This window comes from Protopterus annectens, chromosome 17.part0 (genome assembly GCF_019279795.1).
Source record: "Protopterus annectens isolate FY-2018-M chromosome 17.part0, PAN1.0, whole genome shotgun sequence".
In the NCBI taxonomy this organism is placed as follows: Eukaryota; Metazoa; Chordata; order Ceratodontiformes; family Protopteridae; genus Protopterus; species Protopterus annectens.
The window spans coordinates 728,982,486-729,000,664 of record NC_056751.1 but is presented as its reverse complement, the minus strand read 5'-3'; the positions used below and the strand labels follow the sequence as shown (position 1 = coordinate 729,000,664).

General features: G+C 41.2%; 1 protein-coding gene across 2 annotated transcripts in view; it reads left to right on the top strand.

Moving 5' to 3' along the window:
• The window catches only part of NCSTN (nicastrin), an 876,107-nt gene extending 858,154 nt beyond the window's left edge, over positions 1–17,953 (top strand). For both annotated transcript variants that reach the window (XM_044059533.1, XM_044059532.1), the window contains exon 17: positions 16,496–17,953. In XM_044059533.1, coding sequence (XP_043915468.1) covers positions 16,496–16,618 — 123 coding nt within the window. In that variant the 3' untranslated portion in view covers positions 16,619–17,953. The remainder of the gene's footprint in view (positions 1–16,495) is intronic.
• Positions 17,954–18,179: the final 226 nt, after the last annotated feature.

The window sequence follows — 18,179 nt, the reverse complement described above, 5'->3', positions numbered from 1 at the left end:
CCTCTGAGCAGATGGTAAGCGACTGAGAAGAGCTGGAGCTTTTTTAGTCGTGCTTCATAGGGTAATTGTTTAAGGCCCTTAATCCTCTTAGTGAGGTACTTCTGTGGTCTTTCTAGTTGTTGCAGGTGTCTAGTGAGGTACATCCCAAATGGGGCATTGTACTGTGTTATGGGCCTAGTGAGTGAGGAGTAAAGGGGCACAATCACCTCCTTGGATCTGGATGAGAAACCCTTTGTGATCAGGTGTGCCACATAGAAGGATTTCCTGACCATTTTGGTTATGTGGTTCTCAAAGGAGAGCATGCTATCTACTTGGGTACCCAGGTCCCTAATTACTTCTTCTGTACTTAGTGGATTCCCATCTATGTGGTAGTTTGTAGGTACTTTGTTTTTCCCCAATGGGATTACTATGCATTTTTTGGCATTTAGCTTGAGGCTGTGACTTTGACACCAGGTGTTTGTCTCTGAGAGACCCTTTTGCAGGTTGTCTGTGTCAGCCAGAGAGTCAATTATTGCACCCAATTTACAGTCATCTGCGAACTTGGTTAGCCACAGTCCCTCTGCATTTGCCTGTACTTCGGAGAAATATATACCGAACAGGAGGGGTCCCAGGACTGACCCCTTTGGGACTCCGCTTGTGACTGGTTTAGAGTCAGGCATGGCGCCTGCCACTCTTACCGTGTGGGTTCTGTCTGAGAGCCAATTGGCAACCCATCTCATGACATGGGGGTTGATATTTAAGCTGGTGAGTTTGTCTATGATTCCTGAGTGTGGGATGGTGTTGAATGCCTTAGCGAGGTCCAGATATGCTGTGTGGACCACCTTCCCTTTATCTATGGCCTTGGTGACAGTTTCGAAGAAGTCAACCAAGTTCAGGAGGCCAGATCTGCCTTTAACAAAGCCGAACTGGGTGGGGACCAGTGTCTGGAGGTTCCCAATGTCCCTGTTAATGAGTTCCATGACGATGCATTCCATGGCTTTGTAGACCAAGCTAGTCAAGCTTATAGGGCGATAGTTCCCAGGGTCAGTTGTGGCACCACCTTTGTGGAGTGGTACGACTGTTTCTGTACGTCATTCTTTGGGTACATTGCCTGTAGAGAGGCTAAGTTTGAATAGTGTTTTGAGATGGGGGGGTTAGTTCATTTTGAAGCTCGTGTAAGACACAACCTGGGATACCATCTGGTCCCATTGATGCTGTGTTTTTGGCCTTTGCAAGGGCTGTCTTTACTTGTGTGTCTGAGATATCTGGAGTGCCACATTCTACTGGGATGGGTGCTAGCCCCTTTGGTGGAGGGGGGGGGTGAAGTTTGCACTGTACTTGACAGCCAGGATGTTGGCGATGTTGGTTGGTTCAGTGTATTTATAGCCATTATGCACTAGCTCGGAGCATATCTAAGAGTTTGCCCCTAGTCTCTTGACCTAGTTAAAGAAGACTTTGTGGTTATCCTTAGTCATTGGCTATTTTTCTTTTGAAGTTGGCCTTGGATGATTTCATGAGGGAGCACAGTTTTTTACTGATGTTAATCAGAGATGCCTTCTTATTTTGGGATTTTGTTCTATCTTGCAGGAGTTTCCTCCTCCTCCTGTTGTAAAGTTTATTTATGGCCGGGGTCCACCAGACTGGCTTCCTCTTTTTTGAGGAGTTGGTCTTGGTTTTACTTGGGATGGCTCAGTCCATGCATTCTTGAAGGTGTTCATGGAATGCGCTTGTAAAGGATTCTGCCGATGGATCATCATTTTCCATTTGATTGGGAGCTTTGAAACTTCCCACCTTGGTCTTGAGGAGTGTGAAGTTGGCTTTAGAGAAGTTTTTTACCTTGATTTCCTTGACTGTGGGGGGGTTCGGGATGTGGATGTCCAGTGTGATTAGTTTGTGATCTGATCTTACCAATGACGAGTTTATCTCAGGTGTGGAACATAGGTTCCCTATGTTGGTGCTGACCAGGTCCAGTATGTTGTCACCTCTTGTGGGAGTGGTGACCAGCTGTTCCAGGGCGTTTGAGTTTATAAACTCAAGGAAGCGTTGGGCTAGGGCGTTTGAGCTTGAGTAGTTTTCTCAGTCAATGTATGGATAGTTGAAGTCACCCAGTAGCATGGTGTTAGGTAGAATCTTCATACTTTCTAATGTTCTCAGGGATGCTGCATGAGGGTCCTGAGACAAGGTGGGAGATCTGTAGCAGGCTATAAATTGAACAGTCAATTTACCCGCTGTCAGATCCACTTGGATGGTCTCAGATTCCGCGTGCTGTGCTACTATCTTGGAGGTGTGGGTGTTCTTGATGAATATGGACACACCCCCTCCTTTTGTGTTCCGGTCCTGGTTTTAGGACCTAAAGGTATGGTAAGAGTTACAGCCTGGTAGTGCTGGGGTACTCTCTGGAGCCTTGAACCAGGTTTCTGTCACTGCACATACCCCGATTTCTTCCATACTAAGGAGAGCCTCGAGTGCGTGCATTTTGACGTTTAGACTTCTGGTGTTGAGCAGCATTACCCTCAGTTTTTGTTTATTATTGTTGTTTATGGAGGCTGGTTTGTCTTTTGAGCCTTGCCTAAAAAAGGCAGTATTGGGGTGGCAAGAGTCTTGGCCAGTATTCGAAAGCCCAGGGGCGACAGGTGCAAGCCGTCTGTGGCGAAGCAACGTGGCTTGTCAAGCATGTCGTCCCAGGCTGACAAGTGCTGGATCCCCTTTGAATGACACCAGTAGTTTAACCAATTGTTGAAACTGATAATTTTTTCTTCGTATGCTGGCATCATTTTGGGTGAGGGCAGGATGCTAGTCAGAGTTATACCAGCCTGGGCTACATGGTCAGAGAGCTCCTCAATGTCTCTTTTCATGTAGTCCAGGGAGGTACGTGTCAGGTCATTTACGCCAACATGTACAATGACAGAGTCATATCTGTACTTGTTGGGGAGTGACCTGAGTGCATGTGTTATGTGGCGGATTCTGGCACCCAACAGGCAGCTTTACGGTAACCTTCTTGTTCAGTCTAGTGAGTGGGATGTCTGTGTGCCTGATGTTAGGTGTGTTATTTAGCCTTAGGGGCTGTTTTTGCTTGGCACACTGACGTTGTGAGGTATGTGTTACCTGGTTTCTGTTGTGGGGTGGGGGTTGTTTGGGTGTATGCTTAGGAGGTCTCTGTTGTTTAGGCAGGTTCTTAATTAGAGCTTCCGAGTATGTTTTTGCGTGTTTCTGAGAGTTGTTTGCTGGTACAGCTATGGCTGGTCTATGTGAGTCTGGTAATGTGATGCTAGTGTTGCCCTTCTCCTTGTGACTGGATGATCCAGTCGTGGGTTGAGAGAGCTTAGCCTCCAGCTTGGCTGTGTAGCTGCATCTCTCACATATGTTTGTGTTGCTTGGGAGGAGGAGGGGGTTGTCTGTGTACATGAGGCAATTGTAACATTGCCTCAGGATGCCCAGATTCACCAGCTGGACCAGAGAGTACACCTGAAGCATAATCCCTGAACCCGAAGTATAATCGTTTAAGTATCTTTTATTTGCTATTATTATGCATATGGCTGTGGAGATTTTCTCCCTGGGCCTCCACTGAAAGTGTGCATCAACCTTACTGGCTGCTGTTTTGCACATCTGAGAATGTAAGACATTGTCGTTAATATGAACCTGGATGAACCCAAAAAAAACTATCGGTAGACTACTATATAAATCCACCCTATCTCTGGCATGGAATAACCTTCCCTCCCAATTGTGCTCCATTACACTCCCTATACAAGTTAAAAAAGAACTCAAACTACACTTTATAAGAACCAAAACTTGTACTTGCCATGACCCTACCTAACTCCAATACTGCTATCTAGTACACATTTCAGTGCAACTTCTCAGCATACTTTTTTACCACTCCAATACTATTACTTTGTACCACAATCTCGTACATCTCATTACACCTCTAGATATCCCTTCCACCCCATTCATGAACTTGCTATACACCTTACCATATCGGTTATACAGCAGCTACACAAAAAATTCTGTTTTTCTTTGCTGTATAGAACTTGTGTGTACTTGTAGTGTTTGCTAATAATGATTGCTTTTAATTGTAAACTGAACAGTTATGTATACTTAAACTGTCTGTAACTGGTGCTTTTCTCCTCGGGTCTCCACTGAAAATGGGCTCCTGGCCCAGCTGGACTTAACCCGGTTAACAAATGTCAAATAAATGAATTAATAAATAAATAAATGATTGTATGATCCAGAAATGCACAATAGAAGAGTTCTAGAGGACCCTCACCTACACCAGCCAATGTTTCCTGTGACTAGACTTGTATCTGAATCTTCAGTATTTCAGCCTGAAACCTTCTCACCAGCAGCAATTCCTAGTAGCCATACCTTGTTGGGTAGAGTGTCTCTTCCCCAAGACAGGGTTTTATTCTTTAGTCAATTCTTCCTGCTGGCCTCCCAAAATCTGACTTAACTGCCAGAACATTTCAGAGTACCTGAAAAGTTTTGGGACCACTACATGCATGTCTTAGGACATCATTTCTCTTGTGTTCTCTCTGAGGTAATAACTCATTGGGTGGGTAGCGTTAGTGATGACAATTCAAGTGTTTCCTTTAACACACCCCCTTTCAAGAGTAGTAACTCAATTGATGACACAGACTGTGTATGGGGGGAGGGTCTCAGAAACAGGACTATTAAGAATGTCCTCCGAGAGTTCCGTCAGGCCCCCATAGTGGCAGGCAACACCACAGTAACGTGTTTCATCAGCAAGCAAGGGACTCGCTCTGAGTTTACACCTGAAAGCATTTTACATTCCCAGCTCGCAGAATACAGTAGTAGAGTTTTATTTATTTATACTTCGTCAATGTCATCCAACTGCTTTGAGTCTTGTTTTCAGTGGCAGTCTAGGTAGACCTGTGTACAAGGACCATAATCCTTGCATTAATTACAGCAAGATAAATAAACAGGTGGACATTGAGCTGCCAAATAGCTGGGTAACTACAGCAGAGCTTGTAAGGGAGACTGCTAGAAAGGTACTTGGTATGGCATCTGGACAGAGAAAGGATGACAAGGAGACATGGTGGTGGAATGAGGAAGTACAGGAGAGTATACAGAGAAAGAGGTTGGCAAAGAAGAAGTGGGATTGTCAGAGAGATGAAGAAAGTAGACAGGAGTATAAGGAGATGAGGTGCATGACAGAGAGAGAGGTGGCGAAGGCTAAGGATAAGGCATATGAAGAGTTGTATGAAAGGTTGGACACTAAGGAGGGAGAAAAGGACCTGTACCGATTGGCTAGACAGAGGGACCGAGCTAGTAAAGATGTGCAGAAGGTAAAGGTGATGAAGGATAATGAGGGAAACATACTTACAAGCGAGGAGAGTGTGTTGAGCAGATGGAAAGAGTACTTTGAGGGGCTGATGAATGAAGAGAATGAGAGGGAGAGAAGGTTGGATGATGTGGGGATAGTGAATCATGAAGTGCAATGGATTAGCAAGGAGGAAGTAAGGATAGCTATGAAGAGGATGAAGAATGGAAAGGCTGTTCATCCAGATGACATACCTGTGGAAGCATGGTGGTGTTTAGGTGAAATGGCAGTGGAGTTTTTAACCAGATTGTTTAATGAAATCTTGGAAAATGAGAGGATGCCTGAGGAATGGAGAAAAAGTGTTTTGCTACAGATTTTTAAGAATAAGGGTGATGTGCAGAGTTGTAGTAACTACAGAGGGATTAAACTTATCAGTCATAGCATGAAGTTATGGGAAAGAGTAGTGGAAGATAGGTTAAGAAGGGACGTGATGATTAGTGATCAGCAGTATGGTTTCATGCCGGGAAAGAGCACTACAGATGCGATGTTTGCTGTGAGAGTGTTGATGGACAAGTACAGAGAAGGTCATAAGGAGTTGCATTGTGTTTTTGTAGACTTAGAGAAAGCATATGACAGGGTGCCTAGAGAGGAGTTGTGGTATTGTATGAGGAAGTCGGGAGTGTCAGAGAAGTATGTAAGAGTGGTACAGGATATGTACGAGGTTAGTGTGACAGCGGTGAGGTCTGCGGTGGGATTGACGGATGTGTTTAAGGTGGAGGTGGGATTACATCAAGGATTAGCTCTGAGCCCTTTCATATTTGCAATGGTGATGGATAGGTTAACAGACGAAATCAGATAGGAGTCCCCGTGGACTGTGATGTTTGCAGATGACATTGTGATCTGTAGTGAGAGTAGGGAACAGGTGGAGGAGACCCTGGAGAGATGGAGATATGCTCTAGAAGAGAGAAGAGGAATGAAGGTCAGCAGGAGTAAGATAGAATATATGTGTGTGAATGAGAGGGAGGATAGAGGAATGGTGAGGATGCAAGGAGTAGAGGTGGCGAAGGTGGATGAGTTTAAGTACTTGGGATCAACAGTTCAGAGTAATGGTGAGTGTGGAAGAGAGGTGAAGAAGAGAGTACAGGCAGGCTGGAGTGGGTGGAGAAGTGTCAGGAGTGATTTGTGACAGACGAGTACCAGTAAGGGTGAAAGGAAAGGTCTACAAGAGGGTAGTGAGACCAGCTATGTTATATGGGTTGGAGACAGTGGCACTGACAAAAAGGCAGGAGTTAGAGCTGGATGTGGCAGAGTTAAAGATGTTAAGATTTGCACTGGGTGTGATGAGGGTGGACAGGATCAGGAATATGTATATTAGAGGGTCAGCCCAGGTTGGAAAGTTTGGAGACAAAGCCAGAGAGGCAAGATTACGTTGGTTTGGACATCTGCTGAGGAAGGGATGCTGAGTATATTGGGGAAAAAGATGCTAAGGATGAAGCTACCAGGTAACAGGAAAAGAGGAAGGCCTAAGATAAGGTTTATGGATGTGGTGAGAGAGGACATGCAGGTGACTGGTGTGACAGAGCAAGATGCAGAGGAGAGGAAGAAATGAAAACAGATGATCCGCTGTGGCGACCCCTAACAGGAACAGCCGAAAGAAGATGATGATGATACCATCATATATACAACTAAACAATACATTCTAAACACAGCAGTGCATTCACTGGATGTTGTATTGTCATGAACAACGCTGAGTATTCTGTTTTGTCTAGTTCTCTCAAGTTTGGATTTTACTGTGCTTTGTACATTGTATTGTATTTTAACTGTGTTCATTTTCCAGTTTTATAACCAAGTCACAACTAAAAAGATGCCCACCAGTCATCCAATTCACTTACCTGATAAATACATAAGTAGATGATGTTGTTGTTTGTCTTTCGGCTTTTTCCTAGTAAGGGGTCACCACAGCGGGACTCCGGTCCACTAATGATTGGCATACATAATAAAAATTAAAGGTGATCATGAGATTAAGCAGTTTAACACAGATATGTAATCAGACAGGTAAGTGCAATGCTAGGACTAGTGGAGTACAAGTTTAGCTTTGATTGTGTAACAGTTATAGTGATCATTAACTTAGGGTATTAAAGTTTCATTCTCAGAACTATATAAAAATGGTATCCATGGACTGATGTCTAATTTTTAGAATTGTTTTTAGATCCAGTTGTTTAAGATGGTCTTATATTGAAGTCTTTTCCACTTTGGACCAGAATCCTGTGCTCAGAGGTTGATGCACAACTCACTTCCGCTGATAGTATTGTCTATTTCTTTTAGTACCCCCTTCTCCTAGTATTTCTGCCCCTCCAGGTATTTTTGATCAATTTGCTATATTTTTTGTTTTAAAAAATAAACCTCTTTATTAAATTATCACTTATGACATAGGCAATCATACATTTATGTAAATGAAAACAAACCATATTGACATTTTAATTTGAACTTTTTACATCATATATAATCTTCTGTACAGTTATTTTTTTAAACACCCTTATTGAATTATCACTTGTGACACGGTCATTGTCTATCAATCATTACATAGCTCATTCAGTTCCTGCCTTCCCTTAAACCTCTTTTCTCCTCCAAGTCATTGTTCTGCACATATTGTACCAACAGTTCCCATTTTTTTCAATGTAATTTGCTTCTATCCCTTTCTAAAGAGCCCACATCCAATGTTTTTATCTCTGTTACTATATTCACTCTAGTACAGTTGGTTTAGGCTTTGATTTCAATTTTCTAACTGTTTTCTTGGTAGCCACCAGAATTAGACTCAGCAAGATCTTACTATGTCTAGGCAATTCTGATTATGTATCACAGCTCAAAAAAATAATTTCCTTAGTTACAGCAGTTTGCTCATGCAGTATTTCTGACAGTGTAATCTGCAGGAAATTTTTAAAGTCTGCCAGCTCATTGCACTTCCAAAACGTATGTTCCTACATTTTTCTTCCCCATTACACATCCAACATTTGCAGTCTACCTGAGGAAAACTTCTTTGGAGTCTGCTTGGGGTATAAAAATACCTATGTCAACACTTCCAGGCAAAGATCCTAAATCTTCTAGACTTTGTTGCATATTTGGGAGCAATACATATATCCTCCCATTGTTTCTTTATGAATTGCTTCTCCTGTCTGTCTTCCTAGTCCTTTCTAACTTCCTCTGATTTATTCATGTGGTTGTCCTTCAGTATTTTATATGCTCTGCTTGTTATCCTTTTTTAACCGCAGCTTCTGTTCTAAATTCTACTAAAAACTGTACTAGTGCTGGTCTTTCATTAGGGTCCCCTATTTCTTTCCCTTTATCTATACTCTGATATCAGTCCTTGACAGGGAAGGCAATTTCTAGCCTGCAGTCCAAATGTATTCTTGGCCTCTTCCTATTCTGTCATCTCTCCCCCTCTAATTCGGTCCCAGTACCTTGGCTCCATTGCCAGTTTTCTCCAGTAAATTACACCCCCCTCTTGCTTGTCCTCTGTACCTGTAATTGCAGTCCCCCCTATTGGCAGAATCTCCTTTCTCCATTCCCATGTTGGCTTAGCTCTTGGTATACTTTCTGCTGCTATATGAATATAATTTGTATGGTTATTGTTATTCTCCTTAAGGATTTGCATCCGGAATCCCAGTCTCTTCTCATTTCTTGAGCACCCCCCCATTTCGTCATCATCCCTTTCTGCTTTAAATTATAGCTTTCTACTTGTGCTCTGTAAAGTTATCTTAATGGTGTAAGTGCGAAATTCCCCTTCAGATCAGGTAATCCCAAACCACCTTGTTTGCTGGGAGGATCAACTTATCCCATTTGACTCTAGTCCTCTTCCATTCCCAGGTAAAATCCTTCAGCTCATTATTAATTGCTGTCCACAACCTCTCCCTTGTTTGATAAAAATATGCCTGACCTGTGTATAAAACTTAAAGGGACCAAAAACATTTCACTGCTTGTATCTCGCTATCCATATGCATAAAACAGAGCTTCTGTCTGTTTTTGTTTTATCTTTTGTTTAGTCTCTTCCCATGTATCCTTAGCTGCCATAACAGAATTCTTTTTAACCCACATTCCTAAGTGCTTCATTTTATCATGTCCCCGTAAATATGGGTATTGCTGAACCAATTTGTGTGTGGGTACATAGATTCATAGATTGTTACTACCCTAGTGACCCAGGGGGGCCTTTCTAGACTTAGTCAAGTTTTCCCGAAAGAATAATGATGTCCTGTATCCAAATAGCACATTAGGACCAGGCATTTATAAGCTACTTCTGTCCATAAGGGATATGGGTGCCAGGCCCAGTGCAAATTTCCTATTCCCCATCCACCAGTCTAGGTTGCCCTTAAACTGTGGGTAATTGATTACCTTTAGTTTGATAGCTCACTTTTTGTTGGACACAGTTTTGTATTTTCTCCTTAGCATATTCTGCCAAAAAAATTATTTTGACCCTCCAGGAAAAAATATATTCTGAAGATAGTTGTACACAGCAGTTTGAATTTCACACCTGCTTTTCGACATTCCTCGATTGTTGGAATACATTTACTCCTCTTTTGCTTGGTGTACAGTGAGTCATTTTTCACAAACACTATGGTCTCCAACTTTTAGTACTTTGTCTTTGTGACACAGTTTTGTTAGAATTAACTGTTTCTGCTGGTAGGATGGCATCTTTATTATTATACTCAACTGAGTATTATAATCAGCATCTGAGTACCCCAGGGCTGTGTGCTGAGTCTTCTACTGTTCACAATCCTTACCCACAACTGCTCTGCGAAAGCTAGCAACAACCACATCATCAAATTTGCAGATGACACCGCAGTAGTAGGACTCATAAGTGGTGATGACGAGTGGGTATAGGAATGAGGTCAACTCTCTGATTGAATGATGCAATAACAATTTGGACCTGAACATCAATAAAACAAAAGAAATTACTGACTTCAGAAATAGCTCTGCCTTGCACCTGCCCCTCAAGATCAGTGGTGAAGAAGTGGAGAGAGACCAAACTACAAAGTTCCTGGGGATACGTATATCAGAGGATCTTTCTTGGAGTACAAACACAGGCCAGCTAATTAAAAAAAGCCCACCAGCGACCACACTTCCTAAGAAGGCTGAGAAAAGAAAATCTCTCTATGTGTGCTCTAATTACCTTCTATGAAGGAGCCATCGAGAGCATTATCACCAGCAAATGCACTGTATGGTTTGGTAACGGCACAATGGCCGAAAGGAAGAAGCTGCAAAGAATAATAAGATCAGCAGAAAAGATCGTGGGCACTAGTCTTCCTACCTTACAGGAGCTCTTTGAAGTGAGATGTAAAAAGAGGTCCCACAAAATGCCGAGTGACACTTCTCATCCAGTGTATGGTTGGTTCACTAAAAGGTTAGAAGGTTATGGAGTATTTGCTGCAGGACCTCCAGATTCATGAACAGTTTTTATCCAACTGCAATAAGACTCATTAATGCAGACATAAATCTGGATGTATCAAAGTTATAATAGATTGTTATGCTCTCATTCTGTTTCCTTTTTTATTTTCCAGTCAATAATTCTATTTATTGCATACTAAAATTAATATATTCTCATTTAAGTGCAATTCCAGTTACTTTATTATGTGCAATGTCACCCAATCTCACCTCTGTGTATAGTGTGCTTTTCTTTTCATTTGTTAATTATATAGTAGTCAGTGTTGTCCAATGTAATAAATAATGTACAAGCAAGTGCGACAGATACTTAGATATTTAGTTTTGTACTATAGTTATTGTTTATTCTTTAATACCTATAATGTCTGTCTTTTTGTGTTTGTTTTCTCTTGTAAAAGAGCTGACTCTCAAAATTTTATTTAGGTAGCACTTGTGTTTCGTAAATGACAATAAAGTTTCTTTCTTTGAATCTTTACTATTAGAGGACTTGGCTGCTTTCTCATGTCCAGGTTTGGAGCATACACATGGGTGTGCCCTTTCATTTATCAAATCCTGCTGCGGAATACCAGTCCAGTTGCTTATTTGTGCTTTCATAAATTTAATATAGCCTGTTCCCTCCAGTTTTTATGGTACAGCAGAAAATCTCTGGTTGTTCCTATGTGTTGTGTCCTTTATTTCTACTGTTTTTTGAAACGTCTCTTCTTGAACAGTATCGTACTCCACCAGTCATTCCTTAATTTTGACATCTGATTTTTGCAGTTTTATCAGCTCATCTGAATATCTGTTTAAAGCTTCTTCCATTTCCAGCTTTTTTTTTGAGTTGATATATTCCTTCAGTGTTTTGTTTTAATCAGCCCTGAGCACATTTGACTTATTTTTTTCCTCGAGATTACTGGAAGTCATGTCTTGCACCAGGGCTGGAGCTTGAACTGCTTTTTGCTGAACAGCTGCAAGATTCTTCCCAGCCAGTGTTTTCTCCTCTCCTTATGTGGTTGATTTTTTTTTCAGATTCTCTAAATTTCTTCTTCTTTGTTGGCATCCAGGCAGTGCACTTACTAGCCAGTAACTGAAATTTACCCAAAAATACAAATTCACTGGATCTCTTTTCTGAGTTTTTCGCACTGGGAGAGCTGAAATTAAGCCATTACTCAATGTGCAGCCATCTTGGAAGTCCAACGCAATTTGTTATATTTCATTATTAGAAATTTATACAATCATCAGAGACCATTTACGGCTACCTATAAGTTAATGTGCCATGTTAAACTTTTCAATATAATTATACAGAACTCTAACAAAGTTCAGTTAGCAGCCTTATCTTCCTTTCACATTGTTGATAATCACACACCCACTGTATCCTTTATCTAAAGTACTTCTTAGAGGAAAAAAAAAACTCCACTCCCTAGAAGCTCTCTTCACCCTAGAGAATGCTGAAGCCTGTGCGATGACTGAGACATGGTTTAAAGCCTCGGAGAGCACACCAATAGTGCAAGGTTATAATGCCTTCCACATATTTAGACCAGCTACAACACAGACGGACTAAAGGTGGAGGTGTCTCTATTTACATCAAAAATAAATATACCTCAAGGCTGGTCAAACAGAACAATGCACTTGAGCTGCTCCATGTTCAAATCACCATAGGCAAAATCCAGTATCACTTCCTTGCCAGCTATAGGTCCCTATCTATGACCAAAGAAACCCATACCATGTATTTAAACTTAGAAACACTAACCATCCAATCCAATACCATGTTCATGGGTGACTTTAATTGCCCCACTATTAACTGGGAATCCTATATGATACCAAATGTACAGGCACAGAGATTCCTGGATTTTGTAAACACAAACTCCCTGAACCAGATAGTCATTACACCAACCAGGGGTGCAGCCACACTGGGTCTGGTCCTCACTAATATGGGAGAGTGCTGCACAGCCCCTACTGTAATGTCTTCCCTGGTAAGGTCAGACCACAAAATGGTCTCCTTTGAAGTAAAAATAAACCTGGACCCCCAGCTTAACCTGGAATAATCAGGAACTACTCTAAGGCCAACTTCCTGCTATTAAGTGATAACCTGGCAAAATTTCAAGCCCCCATAAACCGGGAGAGGCCAAGGACAACCGCAAGGCATTCTTTAACTATGTCCACAACCTCAAAGGCAATACACAACTGTGTTCAGAGCTCATTGTAAATGGAGCCACCTGTACTGAGCCAGCAGATATAGCAAACCTACTGGCCGATAAATTTACCTCCAACTTTACTCCTCCTCTCCTCCTCAACCTTCCCTCAGGAAATACCATCAAATACAACTCCCCCTGCTATCACTAGGGAACAGGTCCTTAATGCTCTCTCTAAGTCAAGAACATTGCATCAGTGGGCCCAGCCAGTATCCCAGGATGCCTTCTAAATAGCATGAAACATAACCTATCAGGGCCTCTGGAATTGCTATTTAACTATAGCCTCCAAACAGGCTTCATGAATGGAGAACAGCAACAGTCATCCCTTTGCACAAAGGTGGGACATCTACAGACCCTGGAAACTACAGACCCATAAGTCTCACTAGTCTTGTATGTAAAACCAAGGAAAGAATTATCATGGAGATTATCAATAATGATGTAGTAAACCTCCAGACACTGGACCCAACCCAGTTTGGTTTCGTCAAGGGCAGATCATGCCTACTGAACCTGGTGGACTTCTTTTAGAAGGTCACCAAAGCAATGGATGAGGGCAAAATGGTTCACACTGCCTACATTGACCTGGCTAAGATATTTGACATTATACCTCATTTGGTCATTATTGACAGAGTCAGGATGTTGGGTACAAACTTGTATGTCACCCAGTGGGTAGCCAACTGGCTCACAGAGAGGATCCAGGAAGTTAGAATTAGGGTATCCACCTCTACAAAGAGAACAGTCACAAGTGGAGACCCTCAGGAATCAGTCCTTGGACTGCTCCTTTTTGGCATTCATTTCTCTGAAGTCAAGACCAATGTCAGTGGTCTCTGGCTGACTACATGTGCAGACAATTGCATATTAGGAGTTGGCATTGAATCACACACTGACACAGTTTCCAGGAGGGGCTGACATAGCCAAACAACTGGTATCAGAGCCATAGACTTAAACAACATGCGAAGAAATGCATAATTGTATCCTTCATCATCCACCCCTGGTAACTATCATATTGACAACACACCCCTTAGAGTTGACCCATTAGTCAGGAACTTAGGGACACACACAGATAGTAATCTAGCCTTTAACCATCATGTGTCTATAGTAGTGAGGAAATTTTTCTATGTTGTGGAACTTATAAATGAAGGTATGGCGTCCAAGTCCAAGGAAGTCATTGTTCCAATGTATTTGGCATTCATCAGACCTGTCGTTGAGTACAATGCCCCCTTTGGTATGTAACTAACCAAGCATATCCGAAAACTGGAATGTCCACAGAGGTTCCTCACTAAAAGAATACAGGGCTTAATTAAAATGTCACATGCAGGCAGCCTCAAGGCTCTATCCTTGACTCCACTCTGATGGACCTCCTGCTTATCCACAAAACAAACAGCACCAGAATTAGCCATTCTAAGGACTTGAACCTTGCCTGTGATATAAATAGGACCTGCTGGAGAGACAGCTATGTATCCCAAAGCTTACCCCGTGTCTGGAACAGGCTCCCTAAACCAATTCAAGTGCATCTTGGACAATTGGATGGGGAACAGGAAATTCATCCCTGGTTTGGCAGCCATGTCTCTAATGGACACAGGCAGTTTGTAAATGGTTCATCTCCCAGGCCCTAGCTTGTAAATGTTTCATCTCCAAAGCCCCCGCTTACACAGATCAAGGGTATCAAAACTTGTCAGAGATTTGGGATGCATGGCTTTGCTTAAAAAGGCCCTTGTGGTCGCTAGCTTCGTAAACACCTATGAACCTACATTTCCCACTTAGAGATCCAGTTCCTCTCTGAGATAATACAATTTTATTGCAAGCTTTAACTAGCCCTCCATTTCAACCTGCTGGCAAAGTTGATTTGCAGTTTATTTTATTTATTTATTTATTTATTTTACATTTGTTAACTGGGAAATTCCGACTGGACCAGGTCCATTTTCAGCAGAGGCCCGGAGAGAAAAGCTCCAACATCAAGTTATACAAATACAGTACATCCAGCATAATACACAAAACAGGTTACATCATGGATGCTGAGCATAGTAATATAACAAGAATTAATAAAAAACATTCCAGGTAAAAAAAGATATAGAACATGGGTAAAAAGACAATGTCAGTCATACACTGGTAAGAAAAGAAAATATATCAAGTAAGATTCTACAGTTAAAAGTACCCTTTCAGATGACCAAGCCTACAGGGGATCAGAGCTCCAGCATGTGATCAGAGAGGAATTTGGGGAGTTAATAGTAGTATGGGTAGGGTTAAGTGATACAAGGGCATAACCAGGTACTAAGAAGGTGCGGTTTGAGGGAGTTTTTGAATATGGGCTTATGTCATGGAAATCTCTTTTCTTAGTTATTATTACTTGGTAACCTGCTGTTGCTAGGAGAATTTTTGAGCTCCAAGCAAAACCTCCATACGTGTTTTTTCACAAAAGACAATGTGTGCTAAACCAACCCTTCCTGTCTTCCAAAGGTTCTTCAGTCAACCAGTCCATAAATCTTCCTGTGTTTTCACAAATTTTTCAAACAAAAGGAAATATACATCCTACTTACTGGGTGTCCACTGTCAGTTACAATTCTATTTACAATGGAAAAAAAGCCTTCAGGAAAATTGATCATTTCTTTGTCTCTTACTCCCCTGTCAGGATGGGAAAAGGGGGTATCCAAATTCACTGTCTTTCATTGGTTTTCTGAATGCATAGCCTGCATTTACAAAGAAAGGGGTTTGTCATTGCCTACACCCCCAAAAGCTCATTCTACTAGATCTGTAGGCACGTTGCCAGCCTTCTGTTCCAATCTACCTTTTGATGGCATATGTGCAACTGCCACCTGGTCCAATGTTCATGCCTTCATTTCACTTTATAAATTGGATATACAGTCCAGATCAAGAGCTTCAGTTGTGCTCTGGAATATCCTTCCATAAGACCACATAGATGTTGGAGTAGCTAGGGACTCTGTCCTATACATTGAGGAACACATGGAAAAGACAATGTCAGATACAAATTTTATGAACTTATAACGATAGAATTGTGTTGTCTGTTTTGTCCTTTTTCAACCTCCCACACTGCTTTCTCCTTCTATGTATTTTATTGTGTTTGGCTTTTTAACTCATGGACTGCACTGGCTGACTTAGCCTTGGTTCCTGGAGGTTTTTCTTGTCAAGACCATGTGTATCAACTGGTTTCTTTTCTTCTGTCTTAGACACTGTATACTTTGTTTTTTTCTTGCAGGCAAACTCAATCTGAGGTTGCTAAGTCAACACAGGGGAATTATGGGTAAGGGGAGGAGCCTGAGCACTAGATCCAAAGCTTGAAAGTGGCTGAAGTCAGATCAGACAACCATACATTGAGGAAGGATAGAAACAGACAACATAGATCTATAATTATGGTGATTACATAACTTTTATTTTAAGCTAGAACTTCTCACTGTAGTATCCCTCCCAAAGGTACATTATTAATGTCAGTTCTGATTGGTATGACAAGTAGTGGGATTGCTTATTTTGTAATATCAGTATGTTTAGCGTGTAATTTTGTTTTCTATTGTTACCAGAGGATCATTTCAAGGAATGTAAAATTGTACCAGGTAATAGTTAAATCACTAGCATAGTAAAAGATAGAAAGCCAAACTAATCTGTGTTTATCATCCTTTTCTCCTAGATTATCACATTGGTAGTGGGGATCGTAATACTCCTACTGTCACTTGTAGTAACATACTTCGTCAATGCCAATGCAAGTGTACTCTTCACAACAACACAAGAGTCCAGTGCCACTGCCTACTGAATCTGTCCACTTGGTGACTGCAGTACGTCTTTTCACTGGAAGAAGAGCCTCTAGTCCACTGCCTCTTGCTCGTCAAATGTAGACATTTTTGTTCGTGCCGCATCTTGGATGAGGCTCTACATTCAGTCACAAACTGACAATATTACTTTTTCTCTGAAAATCCAATTATTAAAGCAGGAGGACATTTGTTTTACCGCTAATTTAATGCACTTTTGTACCTCTCAAATCTCCTGGTATTTTTTTTTTGTCAGAACACTGTGGTTAAAAGAATTGTTTGTTCCATGTGTAGAACAAGAGTCTGGTCTTTCTTGCCCTGTTGGATACAAAGATATTCATTTGAAAAGGTTGGGTGGTGAAAAGTTAGCTGCTAAAAAGGTTTTTCACAATGCTTTTAAATGTTGGTAGATTTACAGAATTGTTTTGATGTTAAGTAATTTGAATGCCTTCATTTGCTAGAAGTGGTCATCCATATCTGGGTTTTCCATGTGGTGGGCTGGGCATATTACTTTTATATGACCTCATCTCACACAAAAGGCATGCAAATGCCCATTTTGGGTCTAGATTAAAAATAAACACTGTGGATCGGGTGTTTTTCCACTGTAAATATAGTGGGAAAGTGTCTTTGAAGCAAAGCATTTTTGAAAAAAAAAAAAAAATCTGCAGGCAGAAATATTTTAGAAACTGTGTGGTGTAAGAGTGCTGTTAAACAGAGGCACACATTCCTGAAGGAGAAGCACACAGTGCCCAACTGTTGCTTCTTCCAGTTTCTTTACATTAAGTACATATCTTGTGGGCATTGCTCTCTTTTATTTGACTGCAGAAAAAATAAGATTTATGTAGTCTGTCTTCTGTCAAAGAGCCACTGTGATGCCTGTGAGTACATGGAAGTGGACAACTTAGCAGTAGCAAGTGGCATATTTTATTTTTTGTTACCAAAATTGAATTGTACCATTTTTTTCCAGTCCTGCAGATTAAGTAGATTAATACATTTATGAAAACATCTCCGCTCCTCCAGCCAGGAAACAAAAATGTGATGACTGGACTTAGATTTTTCTGGAATTGACAGTGCACCGTGGCTGTGGAACATCAGTCTGGTCATGTATGATTTTTTGTAGAACCGGTGCTGTTTCTCGCATTTGCATTGAATGTGTTTATCCATGTAACAGCAGTAGTTTACTGCCCAGAACTCACCACTGATAAGTATGTAACTGGATTCTCAACTACAATGAAAGAACACTTGATCAGTATTTCTTATCGTTTTTTTTTGTATTTTTTTAATCAAACCAAAAACCACTTTCTGTAAATAAACTTCCACTCCAGTGATGTGATGTGCAACGTGTGTGTTTGTGTTTTTCTGTAAATCACGTGAAGCTTGTCTCATTGCTGCACTATTACATTATTTTTCCACATCAGTTTATAACATTTTCTTTTAATCTATGATTTATTTTGAATATGGTGCATAAAGAATTGTTTTTAAATTCCATTTGTATGATGCATGTAATAATGTCTCTGCCAGTTTAATTTCTGCAAGCTTTTGGGTTTCTAATACCATGACAGGATT